Source organism: Cladophialophora bantiana (genome assembly GCF_000835475.1).
Source record: "Cladophialophora bantiana CBS 173.52 unplaced genomic scaffold supercont1.10, whole genome shotgun sequence".
NCBI classification, from domain to species: Eukaryota; Fungi; Ascomycota; class Eurotiomycetes; order Chaetothyriales; family Herpotrichiellaceae; genus Cladophialophora; species Cladophialophora bantiana.
In genome coordinates, this window is record NW_015971584.1 from 562085 (window position 1) to 579380 (window position 17296).

Genomic DNA, 17296 nt, shown 5'->3' on the forward strand with positions numbered 1-17296 from the left:
ACTTCCTTGTCTTGACAGAACGTGATATTGGTGTACTGAGCGCTCCTTGTTGTCTCTCTTTTGGAGAACAGAAGGGTCGCAAAAAATGGGCTCCCAAATGACCTCGAGACGTATATGCAAGATATTAAAGGATCTCCATCGCCATTGGCGCATTGAAGCGTCTTGGCGCCCAAATACTGACTCCAGCCTTTCGCTCCCCAATCTCTCAAAAGCCTTGTTGCCGCACCAACCTCATCCCTTCACCTACTCAGCCTACGAGCCGCAGGACTGACTGATCTGTTCGTGCCAGCCTCCCCATCTCCTCATCCCTCATAATAGAGTCCCACGAAGGTGAGGATGACACCCTGGGCCAAGCCGTGGATAACGACGACGTCCTCATCTCATCCGAGGCGCCACTAGTCATCAGTGGTGATGACGAAGATGCTTTCCATGCTAAGAACCTGTCCACGACAGATTGAAATCGGCACCTCGTCGTGGAGCGCCTCACAAAGGCCACTACGATTCAATGCTTCCTTCTCCATGATGTCCAAGGAAATCTAAACAAGAATGCCAAATCACCTTCGCTGAGCCTAGTCATGTTCAAGTTCCGTCTTAAGCCAGTCAAATATGGCCAGTGGTTGGTGCGTATTCGTATAAAGATTGAGTACTTTTCAAACATTGCGAGGATGCAGCCCCAAGAGTCCTGGTTATTCGACTAGACGACCGCTGGACTATTAGCTCCACGCTAGACCATGAAGATGTTGTAGAGGGAGTAAAGTTCAATTTCGGCATCTCGTGATTACCTTTTGTATATGTCAGTGGGGAGGCGTCATTCGAGAAAACTCGCGGCCATGATATTCATGATGCCACCACTGTAACTGGAGGGACGCATTTGGCGAGGGCATTGGCGCTGGTAACTCTATGGCCGGTGGGTGGACTTTGCTAGAAACTGGAAACGAGAGACGGGTCTCCCTTCTTCATTTACTATGCCCACTCTCATTGAACGACACAACGACAAAGAGTTCAACACGCATGTGACTTTGGAGGCGAAGGGTAACACACGCACGAAAATGGACTAGATGTTCAACAGGATCCCTGTTGATGATCTGGTGCTCTGCAATCACGTTGTCGATCTACTGAGTAAGATACCTGAGAAAGAAGACAAGAACACGAAGCACACAGATGCTGGAAAGGAGACTGCGAAGTCAACAGCACAAGGCTCAGCCTGGTGAGCCTTGGCGGGAGCCCCAGCCTCGTGGTGAGGCTGATACCTGAAGCTGCTTCATCGCCAGAGGATCCGTACGCCTGCATACAAGTTATACCAAGGTCGTGGTTACTGACCGCGGCAGGGCTCTATCCTCTAATCCAATCAAATATGGCATGTTATAGCTAAACCCTGGGTGTTCGCGGAAATGTCAGCCTGGTCACTCACGTTGAGAGCATAGCGTCTGATAAAGCCTACAGAGGGCAACGTCTCTGCTTCAACGCCCTAGATATACCTTTCCTCGAAACTCGCCAGGTCGGGTGTGTTCCTGACTCTTGACTCTATATTTCTTGAATGTGCAACGTTGTTATTGCTATCTTCCCATTTCAAATGCTGCAATGTCCTTCGACATACTCCTTCCTATTTGCTTGCTTGATTGCTGTATTTCTTCCAGTTCTCTTCGAAGACCGGTCCAGATTCGAGATATCTAGTGCTGCCTTTTGCTGCTTTCAGTAGATATATCTGAAGTTCAAATTCTCCCGGTCCGTCAAGTCTCCGAACGCAGTGGCATCGAGGTCTCGTTCCTGATGGCCTTGAATCTTGTCGCGGCGAGCATTTTCGTATTTCATCAACACCCAGAAAGTTATAATGACACACACCTCCAGAAGATGGCTACATATGACACGGCGCAAGTTAGTCACAGTCTTGGGGAAATCGTGGATTTGGGCTTGCTTTGGAAATAGGGGGAGTGCGCGCGCACCTGACAATCATGCTCCAAATGCCCAATGTATATTCTGGAGCTTGATCTGTCTTGTAGAAAAATGGGCCTGCGATGCTGTTTCATTGAAGAATCAATACGGTTAGCGGTGTTATTCAAAATTAGGAATAAGATTTGAGGCAGACAACGGTCTAGCCTAGATATCTTCCGAAGACTTACTTTCCCGTGCAATATCCTAAGAACAGAACAGCATTGGTTACAACTTTCTACATTATTGCTGTTAGTTATCCAGACTTAGAAAAGAAAAGAGTGAAGCTGATCATCGCTGAGTGGGCATGACACATCCAACATACCTTAGTATGACCCGCAGTATTCGCAATCTGAAGAGACAAAATCATCACGAAAGCGGCGTTGTAGGGTCCTGTGAGTAGATAGCAGAAGTAGCGGCCCACGTGGTGTTTTTCATTAACAAAACAAAGGCCGAATGCACCTGCGATGTTGGGGCAGAGGAATAACAAAATGAATTTGCAGCGGTTGTTGTTTGGGAAGCGGTTGTTCAAGAAGACACCTGGAAGGAGTTTATCGAATCAGCATCGATTTATGAGAACGAATTGAAGTCATGGTGGTCGCAGGAAAGCTCGGATGCAACAGGTACACTTTGCTTGGGACACATAAGAAAAGCAAGCATACAGGACAAGATCGACAGGATAATGAAGACCCCATATGGGATCTGCATTAGCGTGGTAACGAGGGTTGAAAAGCCAAAGCCTGTACAGCGTGTCAGTCTTCAGCCGCGGTCAGGATGGGCAAGAAGGAGTCACCTTTGATAATGAGGGTGCCAAAGTTTGAAATACCGCCATTGGGTATGTTTCCAACGACGCCCAGAGTAAAGAAGAGGTACAGTTTGATGTCCGTGAAGGCTTCCCAGATTTGGTAGGGCTGTTGGCACCAAATACGTTAGCCAAGAGCCTCATGTTCGACAGGGACTTCGCTTGCCTTCAAAACCTTGCATTCAACTCCAGTTTGATTACCCATCAGTCGCTCAACGGCAATTCTCTTTTCGCGATCGTTCAAGAATTTGGCCGTGACAGGACTGTCAGGCATGAAGATTGCAATGACAATTCCCCACACGCAGCATAGCGCACCAATGATGATGAACTCATACCTCCATGAGGCCAAAGCCCCTCTGATGTGACCTATGGCGTAGCCGAGGAGCCCACCGAGGGCAATACCGAGACCGTTTGCTGTGTACCATAGACCAATGCGCAGTGGTTGCTCTCGCCGTGTGTACCACATAGTAGTAATGAGCATGAAGGAAGGGTCCGAGCAGGCTTCAGCCGCGCCGGCGAGGGCTCTCAGAACGCCAAGTGTAGCAAAGCTGTTACAAGCAGCCTGTAGCATAAGGAAGAATCCCCACATAAATATACTAATCAATGTTAGTCGGCTGAAAGAGTCCACCCGAAGAAGACAACTTCGACGTACTTGAAGCCAAGATATTTGCCCAATGGAAGTCTTTGCATCAGGAAGTTGGTCGGAAATGCCCACGCCAGGAAGCCGAAATAGAAAAGACCTGAATTCCTCAGTGAGAAATGGTTCAATCACATCTACACCAACTTACTGCTGAGCCAACTGTATTGGGTTCCATGGAGGTGGAGGTCATCACGGATACCAAATATGGCCGCATATGACAGTGTCGTCTTGTCGATGTAGAAAAAGGCATAATTAACAGCGATTAGGGGAAGGATCAAGATGTCAATCTTTCGAATGAGTTTCTTTTCTTCCGCGGGATCAATTGGGACATGTAGATCGTCCGCATTGGTGAACAGCTTCAAGGCGACATCGCCATCCTGCCGCTTGGACTTTTCAGAGAACCTGAATTTGTGTGGTGTAGGGGGTAGGTTCAGGCTCTCAACTTCGTTATGTGCCGAGATCTCCTTAGTGTCGGCCATGATCGTGGTCCACAGCTCTACTCGCCAATATTTAGCCTTGGTCGCGTGCTATGGCTTCAAAGGGTGGCCTTGCAACGGTGTCCGTACGAGCAGAACTCGCCAAATGCGACAATTTAAAGGACGGAAAGGAGGAGAAGGAAACGTTGTTAGAAGAAAAAGAGGAGTAGCAATGATCTTCTCCATCGCTTCTTCAACTCGGAGACTAGTTCGACCATATGATGATATCCATATGTATAATGGTGGACCAGCAAGTCCAGGGATCGCGATGACGTCCGAGGCTTAGTGGAATTTGATTGAGGACGGAATTCCGCTGTTGCATCTCGTACTCAGAAATTGGCTTAAATTGCTTGGCTTGCTTGTCTAGTTGTCGAATAAGAAACTGAACTCAGTGTCTGCCTTGGTAGACTGTCTCCAGAATCCCCCAAACGACAATGAAAGGTTGCGGGGTATGGAGACTTTGTGGAACCCAAGGCTAGAAACTCCGTCGGGACGTAGTCCTGCTTCGGCCGTTGCTACGCCGAGCTGATATTGGAGCCTGAGTGCATTGCCGATATTGGCTTCGTCGAGATATGAGGTGTCCCACGCATTACGGTGTGAATTCGGACATATGAATGTCGTCTGAGGTATTGTCGTCAGCGAACATCGACTTGGGTTTGTTCGTATGCTTGAGTCGACTTTTATGTCTGATCCTGGGAATCTGCGACCGTCTGCTGGACTCTTTCCAGTATGTCGAGTTCCTCCATGCTCTAGGCAGTAAATGAATATATCATTCGCGTGGGGCAGGAGCCAGACCCCACGTGGAGAAGAGACGGTGGGTGCAGGAATAATATTGGAAGGCTTGACTTACTCCAGAGCGCCTTCGGTGGAAAGTGGTTGCCATTCCACCGGAACGTCTGCCGCTTGGCCAAGATCCCGTCGGTTGCTATAATGGCCACAAGCAGCTGAAACCAACCATAAGGGGGGCCAACGGCTAACCGGTCCGATACGGAAAGGGGTCCGTGGCCACTGGAATGCCCTCCATCAAGATGAATGTATCATCGAGGTAAAGAAAACCTTGCAGCGGCTCTTTCCGACCTCTGGCTGCAAGTCGAATAGATGTACTCGATGATACGTCGAAAGGTATGGAGCTTCAGGCACGATTTAGTCAAGAAGAACTTGGTCTCCGTCACCACATATCCCTGTCTTTGAAGGCGAGAGTAATTCGACAGCGCTACGACGACTCGACTCGGGCGATTAGGCCATGGTTGCATGACAGGCACAAATGAGCGTAGTGGAGAGCTTCGTTGTTGCGGTGGTCTTCATTCAAACGGCGGTGTTTGAAATCGATCTTCTCTGTCACCGAAAGCATACAGGCAAATGGAATTGACAAGACTTCGTCTAGCACGAGTAACACGAGAAGATGAAGAAGAGACGTCTGGTAAGCATATGTTTCGCCGGAGTGAAGTGCGGATCGTCCCATATGCTCCGCTTTACCTGAGGATGAGATGATCACTAGCGCAATTTATTAAAGTCGCCTTAGTCGCCTCTTCCTCCTCCTCTACGGCATACACACCGATTACGACAAGGCTACCCTATTACTCTGGCTTGGAAACGCACTCTATTGATATGTACAAGGCCACTCTTTCGCGCACTCAAGTCTCCACTGTTCAAGACTAGAACTAGTGCTAACCATAGCCGGGTAATCTCGTGCCGACTTCCTAGTCTCTCGGATCGCAGGTAGGGTACGTCAAGCAGGTGTAACAGAATCAGATGTGACTATACACGCCCGCGTTGACGAGATAGGAGAGACATGAACCCCGGCCTCCTCTGAAGCCGGCGTCATCTCAACCATCCAGAGCAACTTGAATGCTCAACTTCGGATCCTGGATCGAGTTGACGAACCCAGCCACAGTCCCCTCCGCAATGTTTGAGTCAAAATCCATGTTATCGGGCAATATCACAATATGCGCTGTGCCTGAACTCCCGTCAAACACTACTGCAACCTTCTTTGTTCCACTGGTCGGCCGTTGGAACCAATTTGAATCACCCTTTGCTTTCAGCCCATGCCAGGTAGACTTGCACTTCTGATTGCCAGAGTCCAGAACCTCGAAGACGTCAAATTCGCCGCAACCCGAGGCCCAGCAGGAGCAATTTCCATATTGGGCTGTGCGGGGAATTTGAGCGTTTAGGATCCATGCTGCGGGCATGTCACCATTGAATCCTGTGTTGCCGGACAAGGGCATGCTGAATTCAAGTAGAAAGAGCTTGGAAGCACCGTCAAAACCATCTGTGAATTTGGTTAGTGGTGGGCCTGGAACGGGCAAACAATGGATGGGTGAACCCACGGTAAGCAACGGTTCCATCTCGGACTGTGCCGCATCCGCCGTCCGAACATGGCTTGTCACTCATGACGACAAACTCGCTGTTATCCGGTATCAAGGTGTCTGCTAGAGGCACTGGAGACGAAGATCCCGCACTGTTATCTGCTGAAGCGTACGACAGGGACATTCCCCAAAGACTGGATTTGTCAGAAATTCAACATCAAATGAAGAGATCCGGCAACTCACTTGTCGAACACTCCAGATCCCTGACCGCCGTGATGATTCAAGAAGACAAGTCCATCACAAACTCCTTGCTCAGCATTGTAATATGCCTGCCTTCCCCACTGGCCTGAACCTGGACTCATACTCGCTTTGGGCGGAGGAGCAGAGTAAGCAGGAGCCGCAGACCCAGGCGCCACTCTCTGGCCACCGCCACGATTGTTTTCAGGAGCAGGCGTCGCAATTGCAGCTCCAGGTCCAGCGTACTGGTTGATCCATGACACGACTTGTCCGTTGATGGTTGCTGTGACCCAATCCCCGACACCGCGCTTGTCTGCTGCATGCCCTCCTCCTACGGCTCTACTGCCATCATGAACCTTGTGATCGTGAAGGTGTTTGTGAGCGTATGGCCGCTGATGTGGGTTAGGATGCAGCGACCGCTTGGTGCTGTCGGACCCGGCGGTGTAAAAGGCGAATTGCTTCAACTGCATTGGCCCACGGAAGTGCCATGACACCTGTCAAATACCAAAAGTAAGTCAATGAATCCTTGCTTAAATCGGAATGCTCGACCGTATCTTACCTCTCCGTCCATCGGCGCCATTCCTCCTTGGTAACTCTGATCTGCGAAGTCGCATTCCCCATTTGACCCCATGTACGATACCTTCTGGTACTGGCCAGCGGTGCCAAAATTCGAATACGAGATTGCCTGGACTGAGTTGCAGTACCAGTTACCTTTTTCTTCATAGCAGTTGCTGTCTTGAGCGAGAACTGCACCCGTGACTGCGAGAAGGGCGCTGACGCTACAGCTGCACTTCATGTTGAGTACTCAGGAAAGGGATTTGTCGGTTGTGGAAGATGTTGTTCCTTGCTCGTTGGCGGGTTTAAACGGTGAGTGTCGATTCGATATATTGATAATTCTTTCAATTCACAAGCTCTCAGAAGGCTTATTGTTGTGTCTTGAATATGGGACGGCAAAAAGGGGTGTTTTGACCGTGTGAGAGGGCGAAGTGACTGGAACTGTGCTTCAGTTGTTTGGAGGCGGTACTTAGTGATGCGCAAACGGCGCGTGATTGCTTACTGTTTGCAGAACCTTGCAACACTCCACTGCGAATTTGCGAAGGCTGGTACTTACTTGGCGCAAGGGAGCACAGATCACGCCCCTGGCTTGATGGTCTGGGTGACAGCTGTAGGTGCTCAAGTGACTTACTTGGACACTTGATAGGGAAAGGAGGCAAGGCAGCGTTGTCGAAAGCGAATATCCGGCCCCGGCTGGGAAACAAAGACGCAGATTTCGGCCGTCCTCATCCCAATTGTACAAACGGCTGGAGACTATTGGATGATGGGCGTCTGTGAGCCTGAACGAAGCTCCGAACAAAGACGAAGAACGAGACCTAGACCTCCTTGTGAGCTCAGACCACAGCCAGCCTGATAGGTGGATTGTCTGCTCCCATACCTCAGCCTCGTGGGCGGGTCTGTGCTCACATTCCAACTCCAGCCTTGTCAGTGCATCCAGCTTGATACGGATTCAAAGTGCTTGGTAAACCGCCTTTTCTGCTCTCAGACATGGCGCGAGATGACGCTGTCGTCCGTCCATTCTGTCGCGCTGTCTTTTAACTACTTCAGAAAGAGGAGCTCCCTATCTTTGAAATCGCTGAGAGGACGAATATGGCCTTGTTAATGGGGTATCATTTGAGCTGGCTGTACTGGCGACTGCCAGCGCTGCAGGCGAATGGCACGCTCGTTCTCTATCGAAGCACAGACAGCCTCCAACAGCAATTTCCCAGCCTCCTGCTGGGTCTCGTATGTCCTCCAGCTTCATAAAAATGCGTCATCCTTCATCATTCATGCCAGCAACGTCGGCCCTCTCTATGCCTTCTCTCTGTTCTTGAGCTTGGTCCAGCCACTTGTCCCCTTGGCCCGGGCACCTTCCTCCTCTCCACCGGGCGTCATGATGCTTCTTGCATCGTCATATTCCTTCCCGTCCATAGGCCGGGTCTTTATGAAGACGGCCTCATCCATCTTCTCGCCCCCATCGTTCCATTCCTGTTGGTCCAACAGTTCCCATTCGGCATTGTTCATTTCTGTGATGAGGTGCTTCTTCAAGGGGTCAGAAATCATGGAGTATCGATTCAGGCGCCAGTGACGGGATGGATTATCCCCGGCCGCGGCGGCAGACCCGAGGAATGTATGCGCCGAGTTGTGAGAATAGGAACCGAGACGTGCTGGGAAGGCGTTGTCCTTGTCATCTGTGACTGGCGACGATGTGCTATGGGATCGGCGGTGATGGTTGAGAGCGTTGCGTTGGGCCAGGACTCGAGCGGCTGTAGATTGTGTAGGAACTAAGATCATTTGGAACAAGTTGTGGCCAATGTTACAGATGTCTTCCCACGTTTCGCTGCCCGCAACGAAGCCTTGAGTGCGAGAAAGCCATGCGACGTCCCAAGCTAGGAGAGAAACGCCTTCAATGAAATAGCTGAACGCTAGGGGTTCCTTCTTGGCAAATTGAGCGACGGATTCGTTGTAGTCGTCGGAGCCGATGTAGAGAGGACGAGGTTTCGGAGACAAGCTGAGGTCCATTCGAGAGGCGGTAGGACTGCCGGGCGCAGAGAGACTCGAGCCACTGCCGGGGAAGGTGATGCGTTGTCCAAGGTACGAGGTAAGTGGAGTATTGATTGTTGCAAGTGGGTAGTCTCGATGAGGCAGAGTGATTTCAGCGGGGAGTCTGATGCCAAGGTAAAAGGAGCAGAGAAAAACGAGTCGAGTGACATTCCCAAGTGCCGCAGTGAGTTCTGCGCATCGCATATCTAGATGGGCTGTTAGTGTGGAGAACTAGTGACGGCGTGATGGAATCCTCACTGTTGATCTCTTTCAAGTCTGGCAAAAAGAGACCAGCAATATAGTGGCGATCCTTGATTGTACCATCTTTGAACTTCTTCTTGGAGTGATGAAGCCTCAGCAGACTAGCAGCTTCACGACAGAGAATGGCTCGGGTGTCGACACTCTTCTCATGAAGAGCGTCATATTGTGCCTTCAACTTCTCATTATTCTCCTTGAGCTCTTCCACCTTTTTCTTGTGATTCTTGATCTGAGCTTCTTTTGCGGCGGCGAGGTTGGCTCTTCGTTCTTCTAGGTTTTTTCTCAAAGCCTCGGCAAGGTCTTTCTTCTCTTGCAGTTCTTTCTGCCTGATGACGAGCTCGCGCCGCATATCTTCTTCTTGCTCCTTAACCCGCTGTTCGTCGATCTTTGCCTGCTGTGCCTGCCAGGCCCTTCTGAGCCTCGCAGTTTCTTCATCCAGCGGCTTCTCAGGTTCCGGGCCGACGATTGCTTCTACTTTCTTTCCGAGAGACTCTTTCTCGAGCAGGACTCTGGCAAGGTCAAAGCGACAGTTGTAGAGCAGGTTGTTCACGCAATTCGCGCAGTTGACACCCATACTCTCGGTGAGGTGTTTGTGACAGACAGGGCAGTCCATCTTGACAGTTTCCACGTTGACGTAGGCAGAATCAGGAGAAGAGCTAGTAGGACTCAGGGGCACCTCGATCTCATATTCGGCTGTCTCGTTGTCTTTAACCTCCGCATCCAGCGATTTCGGCGGTGGCGCGGCTTCGCTGGTGAGAAACCTGCAATCATGATGTTAGGATGAGGTCTGTTCCGTGGTCCGTGTGCATCGAGCACGATTACAGCGACAATGGTGACATTGTCATCAAAAAGACATCAGAGTGTCAAGGAGAAACACAGGCATCACAGGGACTGAAATAGGCACGACTCACCTCTCCCGGAGCGATATGAGGCTCAGGCTTGGCCCGACACGCCTAAGCTGCGGCATGACGTAGACCAAATGTCAAGCACGTGATTTTGCGATATACGCTAACTCCAAAGAGGGAAAAGCTGCTATTGACGCGTTCTGCCGAAGTTTTACCGATGAATGGGCGTAGACAGCGAGGTCAAGCGAGGTTTCTGTGATTAGTTGAATTTTCATTCACAATTTAGTGTTGGAATCAGTTTGGCGACGATGGACGCAGTGAATCACGCTGACTCTGGGACTGTTTCTCCGACTACGAACGAGGGGAAGCAAACGCCGCCTCTAGACTTGAATAGAGACGCGGCCGTTGCCATCCACTCCTCACCACTGCCCGACAGGTCCAGGTCTAGACAAGGCAGTGTGGCCAGAAAACGTACAAACGAGGAAATCTATCAGCCGAACGAGACACCGAAGACGAGCCCTGCCAGCGCAAGGTTCCAGAGATCTGTCACGCTCCCGGTGATGCCCGAATCTCTAGAGCAACACGGTAGGAACATCCCGTTCGAGCATCATAGCTCGTCCCTTGGTAGTGACAATACTAAGGTTCGTCCAGCTTCTAAAAAACTTGGTGCAAGCTCCACTCCATCGTCACAGCGTAATAGCTTTGTGAAGGAAATCCATGATTATCAACAGCATTTAGAATTCGAATTCCAGGAGTTCGAACGAGCATTGAACGCGAGAGACACCTCGGCCAATCTGGATGCAATGGACTGGGACGATCTGGAATCACGCTACGATAAGGAGATCCAGCCTTATATTGCTGCTGAGAGGCAAATCATGGATGAGTTCAACACCCGCTTTACTGTAAAGAGCCCCTTCTCTTGGTCACCCAGGGTGAGCTGACTATTTGCAGCAATTCTCGCTCTATATGCAAGTTTCAAACGACCACGAAGCTGAAAGGGCCGTCAAGAGGTAATTCAGCGTGCTGTTACTGTGGTGAGATGCGATCTAACTGCTGATGCAGACTTCGCACACGAATAGCTCTTGTCCAGAACTCGGAGAGGTTATTGGCTCAGAAGCAAGCCCACCGTGAGTCCCACGTGCATATCAGACGGTTTCCCACTTACACTGTTTACAGATGCAAAGGTGCTCGAGGCATTTCAAAGCGCGATGGCACTCCTGGGCAACCTGTGACGCAGACATTGAGAGATTGTGCTTGACCGTGCTGAGAGAGGTTCTGAAAGCACAAACTCGGGCTACGTCACGCGGAATTGACCGTTGGCGCAAAACGTGAATGTCCATGCTGTGACCAAGCTTTCTGCTTGTCTTCCGCCTCGACAGCTGATAAAGATGAAGGTTGTATGACACAACAAACACAGACGTGATGTGTGATGATCCAAAGTCGAATGCGGATCGAGATCTACTCGCGCGGCTAAATGCGTTGAAAACGTCGACTGTCTCTTTTGAGCAGACAAAGTAAATCCATGACTTGCCATACCTTCGACATTGAGCTGATGCATTCTTAGCTTTCAGACACCTCTTTGGAAAGGACCCCCTACTTCGCTTGACCCTAGCCCGGCTCGCGCCCTTCACTCCGACCTTCTGACGAGATGGAAATCCCTTGGAGGTAGTCCTTCTTCATCTCACCTCAAGGAATCCACTACTTCGGCCGAGAATCCTGAAGACGAGAAAACAGTGGAGGACCTTCTGGCAGACCTAGGACCCTCAGATGCATGGGAAGTTACGCAGAGTGAAGAGGAACAGGTCGCAGATCTGCTGCGGACTGCAAAGTCAGCTCTAGCCGATGGGTCACACACGGAAAGTGAGCAGCTGAGCAAAGATGAGGCCGCAAGTACAAGAGAAGATCACGTTGCTACAAGGTTCCCGGCGATTGATGTTTCGGTGTTTCGACCCGAACCAGAAACGGATGAGATTCCAGTCACAGTCGTAGGTAACAAGTCGAAAGACACTCTGGACCAAGAGGCAGATGAATTGCTGGCAAGGATTCTGGACGAGGCCAGGCTCGAGCCTCCGGAGGCGCAGGAAGAAAACGCTACTCTGCCAGAAGATAAAGACGGTGTCGCACCAGGCGATCCGCTACGCTCAATTCCCAACTCTGGCCGCAATATTTCTGCTTTTGACCTTCCCACCACGTCTTCAAAACTACCAGACCCAGCTATCTCCACAGAACAGTCAAATGACGACGACGACCTAGCCTCTCGCTTTGCCGGCTTGTCACTGCCGTCAGTTCCCACGGGCCTGAAATCTACGAAATCATCGTCTTCTACATCAAAACCTAACATAGGCTTCACCGACCAGGAAATCGATACGTGGTGCATCATCTGCAATGATGACGCCACTCTCCAATGTATCGGCTGCGACGGAGATCTCTACTGTACCAATTGTTGGATAGAAGGCCACAGGGGCGACAGCGCCGGACTAGAGGAACGAAGCCACAAGGCTGTCCAGTTCGTCAAGGGAGCCGGGAAGAAGAAAGCGCCCAAGAGAAGAGTTATGATGGGTGCTTGAGACCATCAAGAGTCGCCGATTGACAATCGGCCATTACGATTAACTCATACCTGTGAGAGCAGAAGACCATCCTCATATTCTACACGGACTCCTTTCCATTCTCCTCCTTTTCCGGCTCAGTTTTCTGAGTACCTCTGCCAATCTTATGTGCATTTGTCCTGTTTGGTTCACCAGGCGGAACAAGGAAATACACAATACCGTGAAAAATGCTGGCCACAAACGGCGCGACCCAATGCACCCAGTGCCATTCAGGGAATTGGCTGCCCACAAAGACGCCGAAGCATCTTGCTGCATTCAGACCAGCACCACCGTACGCGGGCAGACTGAATGCTGTGCACAATGCCATAGTTCCCGCCGCGAGGCCAACGAAGATTGGTCCCAGTGCTGGGCCAAAAATCTCCCGCTGGCGAGGATCAAGGCCGACTCCGAAGGCGAGCACAAGCAAGAGCAAGTCACCAACGACTTCGATGGTGAATGCACTCGAGACAGGTGTCCCCATATCCTCGAAGAGGTAGCATCCTCCAACCTTGAATTCTCTGGTATTCGCCGCCGCTCTTAACAGTAGCCCGGCAAGCGCACCAGCCGAGATCTGTGCAGCCAAATACAGCACCAGCCGAGGAAAGGTGGTTAATCTCGCAAAGAATGTTCCAATCGTGATTAGTGGATTCATATGGGCTCCGGATACCGCGCCGAAGGAGAAGATTAGCAGCGCTAGGAGAATTGCATTTATGGCGGAGGCGACGAGAGGACCGAGAAAATACGAGCGGCTGAATGGGCCAGATGTTTCTGAGGGTAAGGGCGGAGGGGTATTTGGGGAGATACTGTTCCAGGCTGATGCCCAGACGAAGATCAGGGTACCTAAGGCACAATAATATGTTAGCACCATTCCGCACGACACGCCTCCTCATCCATGGTCTCTTCAGCAACTCTGCCACGCCAACAAACCACCGAAGGGGATGCTCACCGACAAACTCGATCAAAGAAGCCTTCCACAGCTCCACCTCGGAAAAACCTCGAAGATCGAAACTTTCCCGCAAGGTCAGATTGGGTGCCGCGTCGGGCACTTTTTTCAGCAACTCCTCATTTTGGGGATCGGAGCGGTCGACGGTGAATTCTTGGTTGCCGCCCAAACGACCGGCGAAGGGGGCGTTCAAAGAGCCGGCACGGCGACGGCGAGCTCCTATGGAGTTGGTGTTGAGCGTCTGTTGTGTGGCGGTGGTGGACATTTCGTAGGTCGTTATGGGTGGGAAACGGTCGGGGACGGTGCGGCAGGGACGGAAGGGAGGAGAGGGAGGTGACAGAGGGAAGGGAGTTTCCAACTGCTTTTCTTCCGTGGTGGGCTGGATGCGCTGCTGTTGTGCTGTTTGGTTCGAATTGGTCATGGGCGCTGATTCTGCTTGGTCTAACTGTCTCAGACTGCTGGTACGCCAACTTCGAGGTTTGGGACCTTGTCGCTCAATGGCTTGCTCCGTCTGTGTGTTCAAGCCTTGTCTCCGGGAATAGTATCGGCGGCTGCTGCAGCATCAACAAGGTCCCCTTCGACTCGCTTCCTCGCTCGATCACCCTCCTTTTTCTTTCAATCACTTCTCTTCTCTTCTCTTTGTTTCCGCCTCTTTTCCTCTCTTCATCCAGCCCACCACGACACCGAGGGGTTGTGTTTACTCAAGCTCGATGCCAAACGCGACCCGCGCCCAAGCCCGCCGACAACTCAATAGGCCAGTAGCTGCCTGCTTGGTGAAATGAACAATGCACAAGTATCAAACAGTGGGTTGTCTTTCCCCTTTTCTAAGACGGTTCGAACCAAAGAAACGAGTCTCTTGACTTCTTACCGACTGTCAGCCGTTGATATCAACATCAATCTCAGCCTCAAATCTTAATGTCAATCTCCAAGCCCAGCCCAGTATTAAAAAGGAGCAAAACCAACACTTAGTAATAAACTGTGAAGAAAAGAGGAGGAAAATCGAGCGAGAGCGCGATTTGGTGTCTCTGTTACAATTAGAAGCAGGGGTAAAGCAAGTAAGAACAGGCGGCATGAATAATCACACGGCATGTCACCGCTCACGCAGCAACGCCCCGTTTGCCGGTTCGAGTCAAGTGCCCAGTGCCCACTCACTGTACATCTTTACAAGGGCCATAAGTACACCACAGGAGGACCACCGGGGATATCCATGTATGCATATACCGAAATATGTATGTAGGCAAGTACATAAATAAGGACGCAAGTACTGTCTGCAAGGCGTGTAAATGGACTTAGGTATGGATGTACCTGGGCATGATTGTGTGGACAGAGAGCAGTCAGGAGGATCGTCTAATGCATATGTAGACGTGCATGTACACGGGGAAGCCAGATGGTGCTTTACAGTAATGGCATTGACTTACGTTGTCGTCGTCGAGGTGATGAATGGCACGAATCATGCCCACCATGCACCACATGCGAAATGTGGCTGCATATCAATGGCCCCTCTCGTCAGCTACCTGCAATTCTCACTGTACATGTAGTGCAGGAAACTGACCGATCTTGATGCCATAGTCATCAGACTATTTTCCCTGGTCCCCGCTTCCGGAATGCTCATGGTCGGCATGAGCTCCAAATCGAAGTGCCCCTTGCAGTACAAGGCTTCCTCAATCGTTCTCTGCATCATGTTCCCGTTCCACATGGTCGTCGTCCGGATTCAACAGCACCCCAATATCAGTACTCTCATCCAGCACCTTCCGGCCTTCCTTGGCCGTCGGCAATTTCATGTCTTCCATTACCAGTTGCAGGGTCAACTCAGGCACCAGCACCGCGCTCACATATGCGCCGACACCAGCTGTCCGAAGCGCCGGATCCGACTGTAGTGCCTTATTGAGAGTCTTGGAAAGCGACTCTGTAATAGCATGAACCATGATTCGGGCCCCCTTGGGGCCGTAATAGCCCGGCTTAGCGATGTCAATTAAACCTTCATTGAGATAGTTCCGTATGGCCCTGCGATTGCCCTTGGCGGCTTTGATCTTCGCATCCAGCTCATCCAGGTAGTAACATGATCTTTGCCGACTGATCACCCGTTTCAGCTCTTGGGTTTTCTTTGGTATCCGGAAAGTTTCCAGTTTCTCCCAATCTAACTTGGGATAGCCTCGTTCTTCCCATTGGCCCCGTGCATCTGCAAGGCGATGTTGAGCACAAAACTTTTGCTGTTGTTGAAAAGGCATGGTTCGAAGATTGTCGGGAACAAAGAGTGAGATAGAGTCTCGGACAGTCTTTCGACACACCGGGCAGCATACTCCAGACAACGCTCGGTCAGGTTCTATCTTGAACTCGTCATTGTGCATGAGTAGAAACATGTCGTCCACGGATGACAAAGACGACGTTGACCCCGACCTTCGACGGCCTTCCGATCGAGGCGAATCCACATCAAAAGCAACAGGATTTTCCGCCTCGCCGGAAGATGAAAAGTCTGGTATTTCTGGTAGTCGAATATCCGCCTTTTTCGTCTCCGGTGTCTCGCCTGGAAGGCTTGGGATGGTCATTTTGTGGCCTGCCTTGTGCTTTTCTTTTACAATACCTGAGACGGGCACGTCGGCAACGTGTATGAAGGTTGTTTTGGGAGCCTTCTCTTCCTGCTTATCTAATTTGGCATAAGACACAAACCTCTTCCCTTCTGCGCGAGGCCGGGGCATGCTCTCGACGGGTTCCAGCTTTTGAAAGAATCTGCGGTTCGCATAACTCTTGTGAGGTTTTATTTTCTGCGACCCGCTCGAGTCCCATGGAGGAAATGGGTCGGTACAAGTCGAGTCTTTGAGGGTTTTCAGTGTGTCAAGCGCAGGTTGATTCGTCAGCTTCAGCCGTTTGGGTCTGGTCGAGGCAGCTGTGCTCGCAATACGTTTCGTGGATGGAGAAGAGGGTTTCAGAGTCTTGCGTTTGGACTGTATGCGCGCGCTCTGGGTAGACTCGCGGTGATCGTCGTCTGAAGAACCGGAATCAGGTGGCGCATAGATGAGCGTCTCATCCTCCCGCATGTCGGCCTTCATGGCTGGAGTTTCTGTCTCGCGCGATCTTCTTGACTCTTCTCCTCGAATCAATCGCAGCAGTGTTGGCCCGCGGTAGTTCTCTCGCGTGAGATATGTTCTCGAGTAGCTGGCATTGGGTCTGTTCATAACATGGCCGTCCCCAGACTCGTGCATTCACCGTTTGACTAACAAGACATGATCGTGAATAGCTGTCAGGAGTTGAGGAAGGCAGTCTCGTGAGAGCACTAGCAAAAACTTAAGTGGATGGTGAATGTGCCAGGCTTGAATGCACGCGTCGAACTGCGGGCGGATTAGCGGTGGGGAGCAATGAACAGCAACGAATGGTGCCCGTAGGTAGTGCCCGCACTGCCCTCGGAGCTCGTGGTGCTGTCACCCGCTTGCTCCTGTTGGCGCCCGTAAGATGCCCTGGAACCAGCTCAATTAGAGTCCGGACTGTGTGTTTTTCCGGGCCACCAAGTCAGCTGTCTCTCTGCGGAGTTCGTACCCTTTACACCTTGTACTAGCCGCGACTTGGCGGCTCGGCGGGTATGTACCAGGCCCAGTTTCACATCTCACCCACCGAGCCACTTCCCTCAAAGTTCGAACATTCATTGCCCAGCCCGCCAAACGCACAGATTCAGCTAACGCAGCTGACAAACGCCCCCCCCGTCC

The 17296-nt window shown here is 51.1% G+C and overlaps 7 protein-coding genes across 7 annotated transcripts; 2 read left to right on the plus strand and 5 right to left on the minus strand.

Moving 5' to 3' along the window:
• Nucleotides 1-1692: 1692 nt before the first annotated feature.
• On the minus strand, nucleotides 1693-3850 carry Z519_07113 (uncharacterized protein; the record flags this gene model as incomplete). Its single annotated transcript, XM_016764848.1, has 9 exons — nucleotides 1693-1855; nucleotides 1944-2018; nucleotides 2121-2167; nucleotides 2255-2469; nucleotides 2592-2669; nucleotides 2723-2840; nucleotides 2889-3327; nucleotides 3384-3471; nucleotides 3520-3850. 9 exons carry the CDS (start codon nucleotides 3848-3850, stop codon nucleotides 1693-1695), a joined length of 1554 nt encoding a protein of 517 aa, XP_016618798.1.
• Nucleotides 3851-5673: 1823 nt separating this feature from the next.
• Nucleotides 5674-7186, minus strand: Z519_07114 (uncharacterized protein; the record flags this gene model as incomplete). The annotated part of the gene is made up of 4 exons (XM_016764849.1): nucleotides 5674-6116; nucleotides 6175-6347; nucleotides 6397-6884; nucleotides 6950-7186. The coding sequence occupies 4 exons, from the start codon at nucleotides 7184-7186 to the stop codon at nucleotides 5674-5676; spliced, it is 1341 nt and encodes a 446-aa protein (XP_016618799.1).
• A 1049-nt stretch (nucleotides 7187-8235) lies between these two features.
• On the minus strand, nucleotides 8236-10192 carry Z519_07115 (uncharacterized protein; the record flags this gene model as incomplete). The annotated part of the gene is made up of 3 exons (XM_016764850.1): nucleotides 8236-9173; nucleotides 9226-9986; nucleotides 10137-10192. The coding sequence occupies 3 exons, from the start codon at nucleotides 10190-10192 to the stop codon at nucleotides 8236-8238; spliced, it is 1755 nt and encodes a 584-aa protein (XP_016618800.1).
• A 186-nt stretch (nucleotides 10193-10378) lies between these two features.
• On the plus strand, nucleotides 10379-11302 carry Z519_07116 (uncharacterized protein; the record flags this gene model as incomplete). The annotated part of the gene is made up of 4 exons (XM_016764851.1): nucleotides 10379-10972; nucleotides 11022-11080; nucleotides 11133-11197; nucleotides 11247-11302. The coding sequence occupies 4 exons, from the start codon at nucleotides 10379-10381 to the stop codon at nucleotides 11300-11302; spliced, it is 774 nt and encodes a 257-aa protein (XP_016618801.1).
• A 190-nt stretch (nucleotides 11303-11492) lies between these two features.
• Z519_07117 (uncharacterized protein) lies at nucleotides 11493-12637 on the plus strand (the record flags this gene model as incomplete). Its single annotated transcript, XM_016764852.1, has 2 exons — nucleotides 11493-11584; nucleotides 11635-12637. The coding sequence occupies 2 exons, from the start codon at nucleotides 11493-11495 to the stop codon at nucleotides 12635-12637; spliced, it is 1095 nt and encodes a 364-aa protein (XP_016618802.1).
• A 79-nt stretch (nucleotides 12638-12716) lies between these two features.
• On the minus strand, nucleotides 12717-14019 carry Z519_07118 (uncharacterized protein; the record flags this gene model as incomplete). The annotated part of the gene is made up of 2 exons (XM_016764853.1): nucleotides 12717-13495; nucleotides 13602-14019. The coding sequence occupies 2 exons, from the start codon at nucleotides 14017-14019 to the stop codon at nucleotides 12717-12719; spliced, it is 1197 nt and encodes a 398-aa protein (XP_016618803.1).
• Nucleotides 14020-15259: 1240 nt separating this feature from the next.
• Z519_07119 (uncharacterized protein) lies at nucleotides 15260-16645 on the minus strand (the record flags this gene model as incomplete). Its single annotated transcript, XM_016764854.1, has 1 exon — nucleotides 15260-16645. The coding sequence occupies one exon, from the start codon at nucleotides 16643-16645 to the stop codon at nucleotides 15260-15262; it is 1386 nt and encodes a 461-aa protein (XP_016618804.1).
• Nucleotides 16646-17296: the final 651 nt, after the last annotated feature.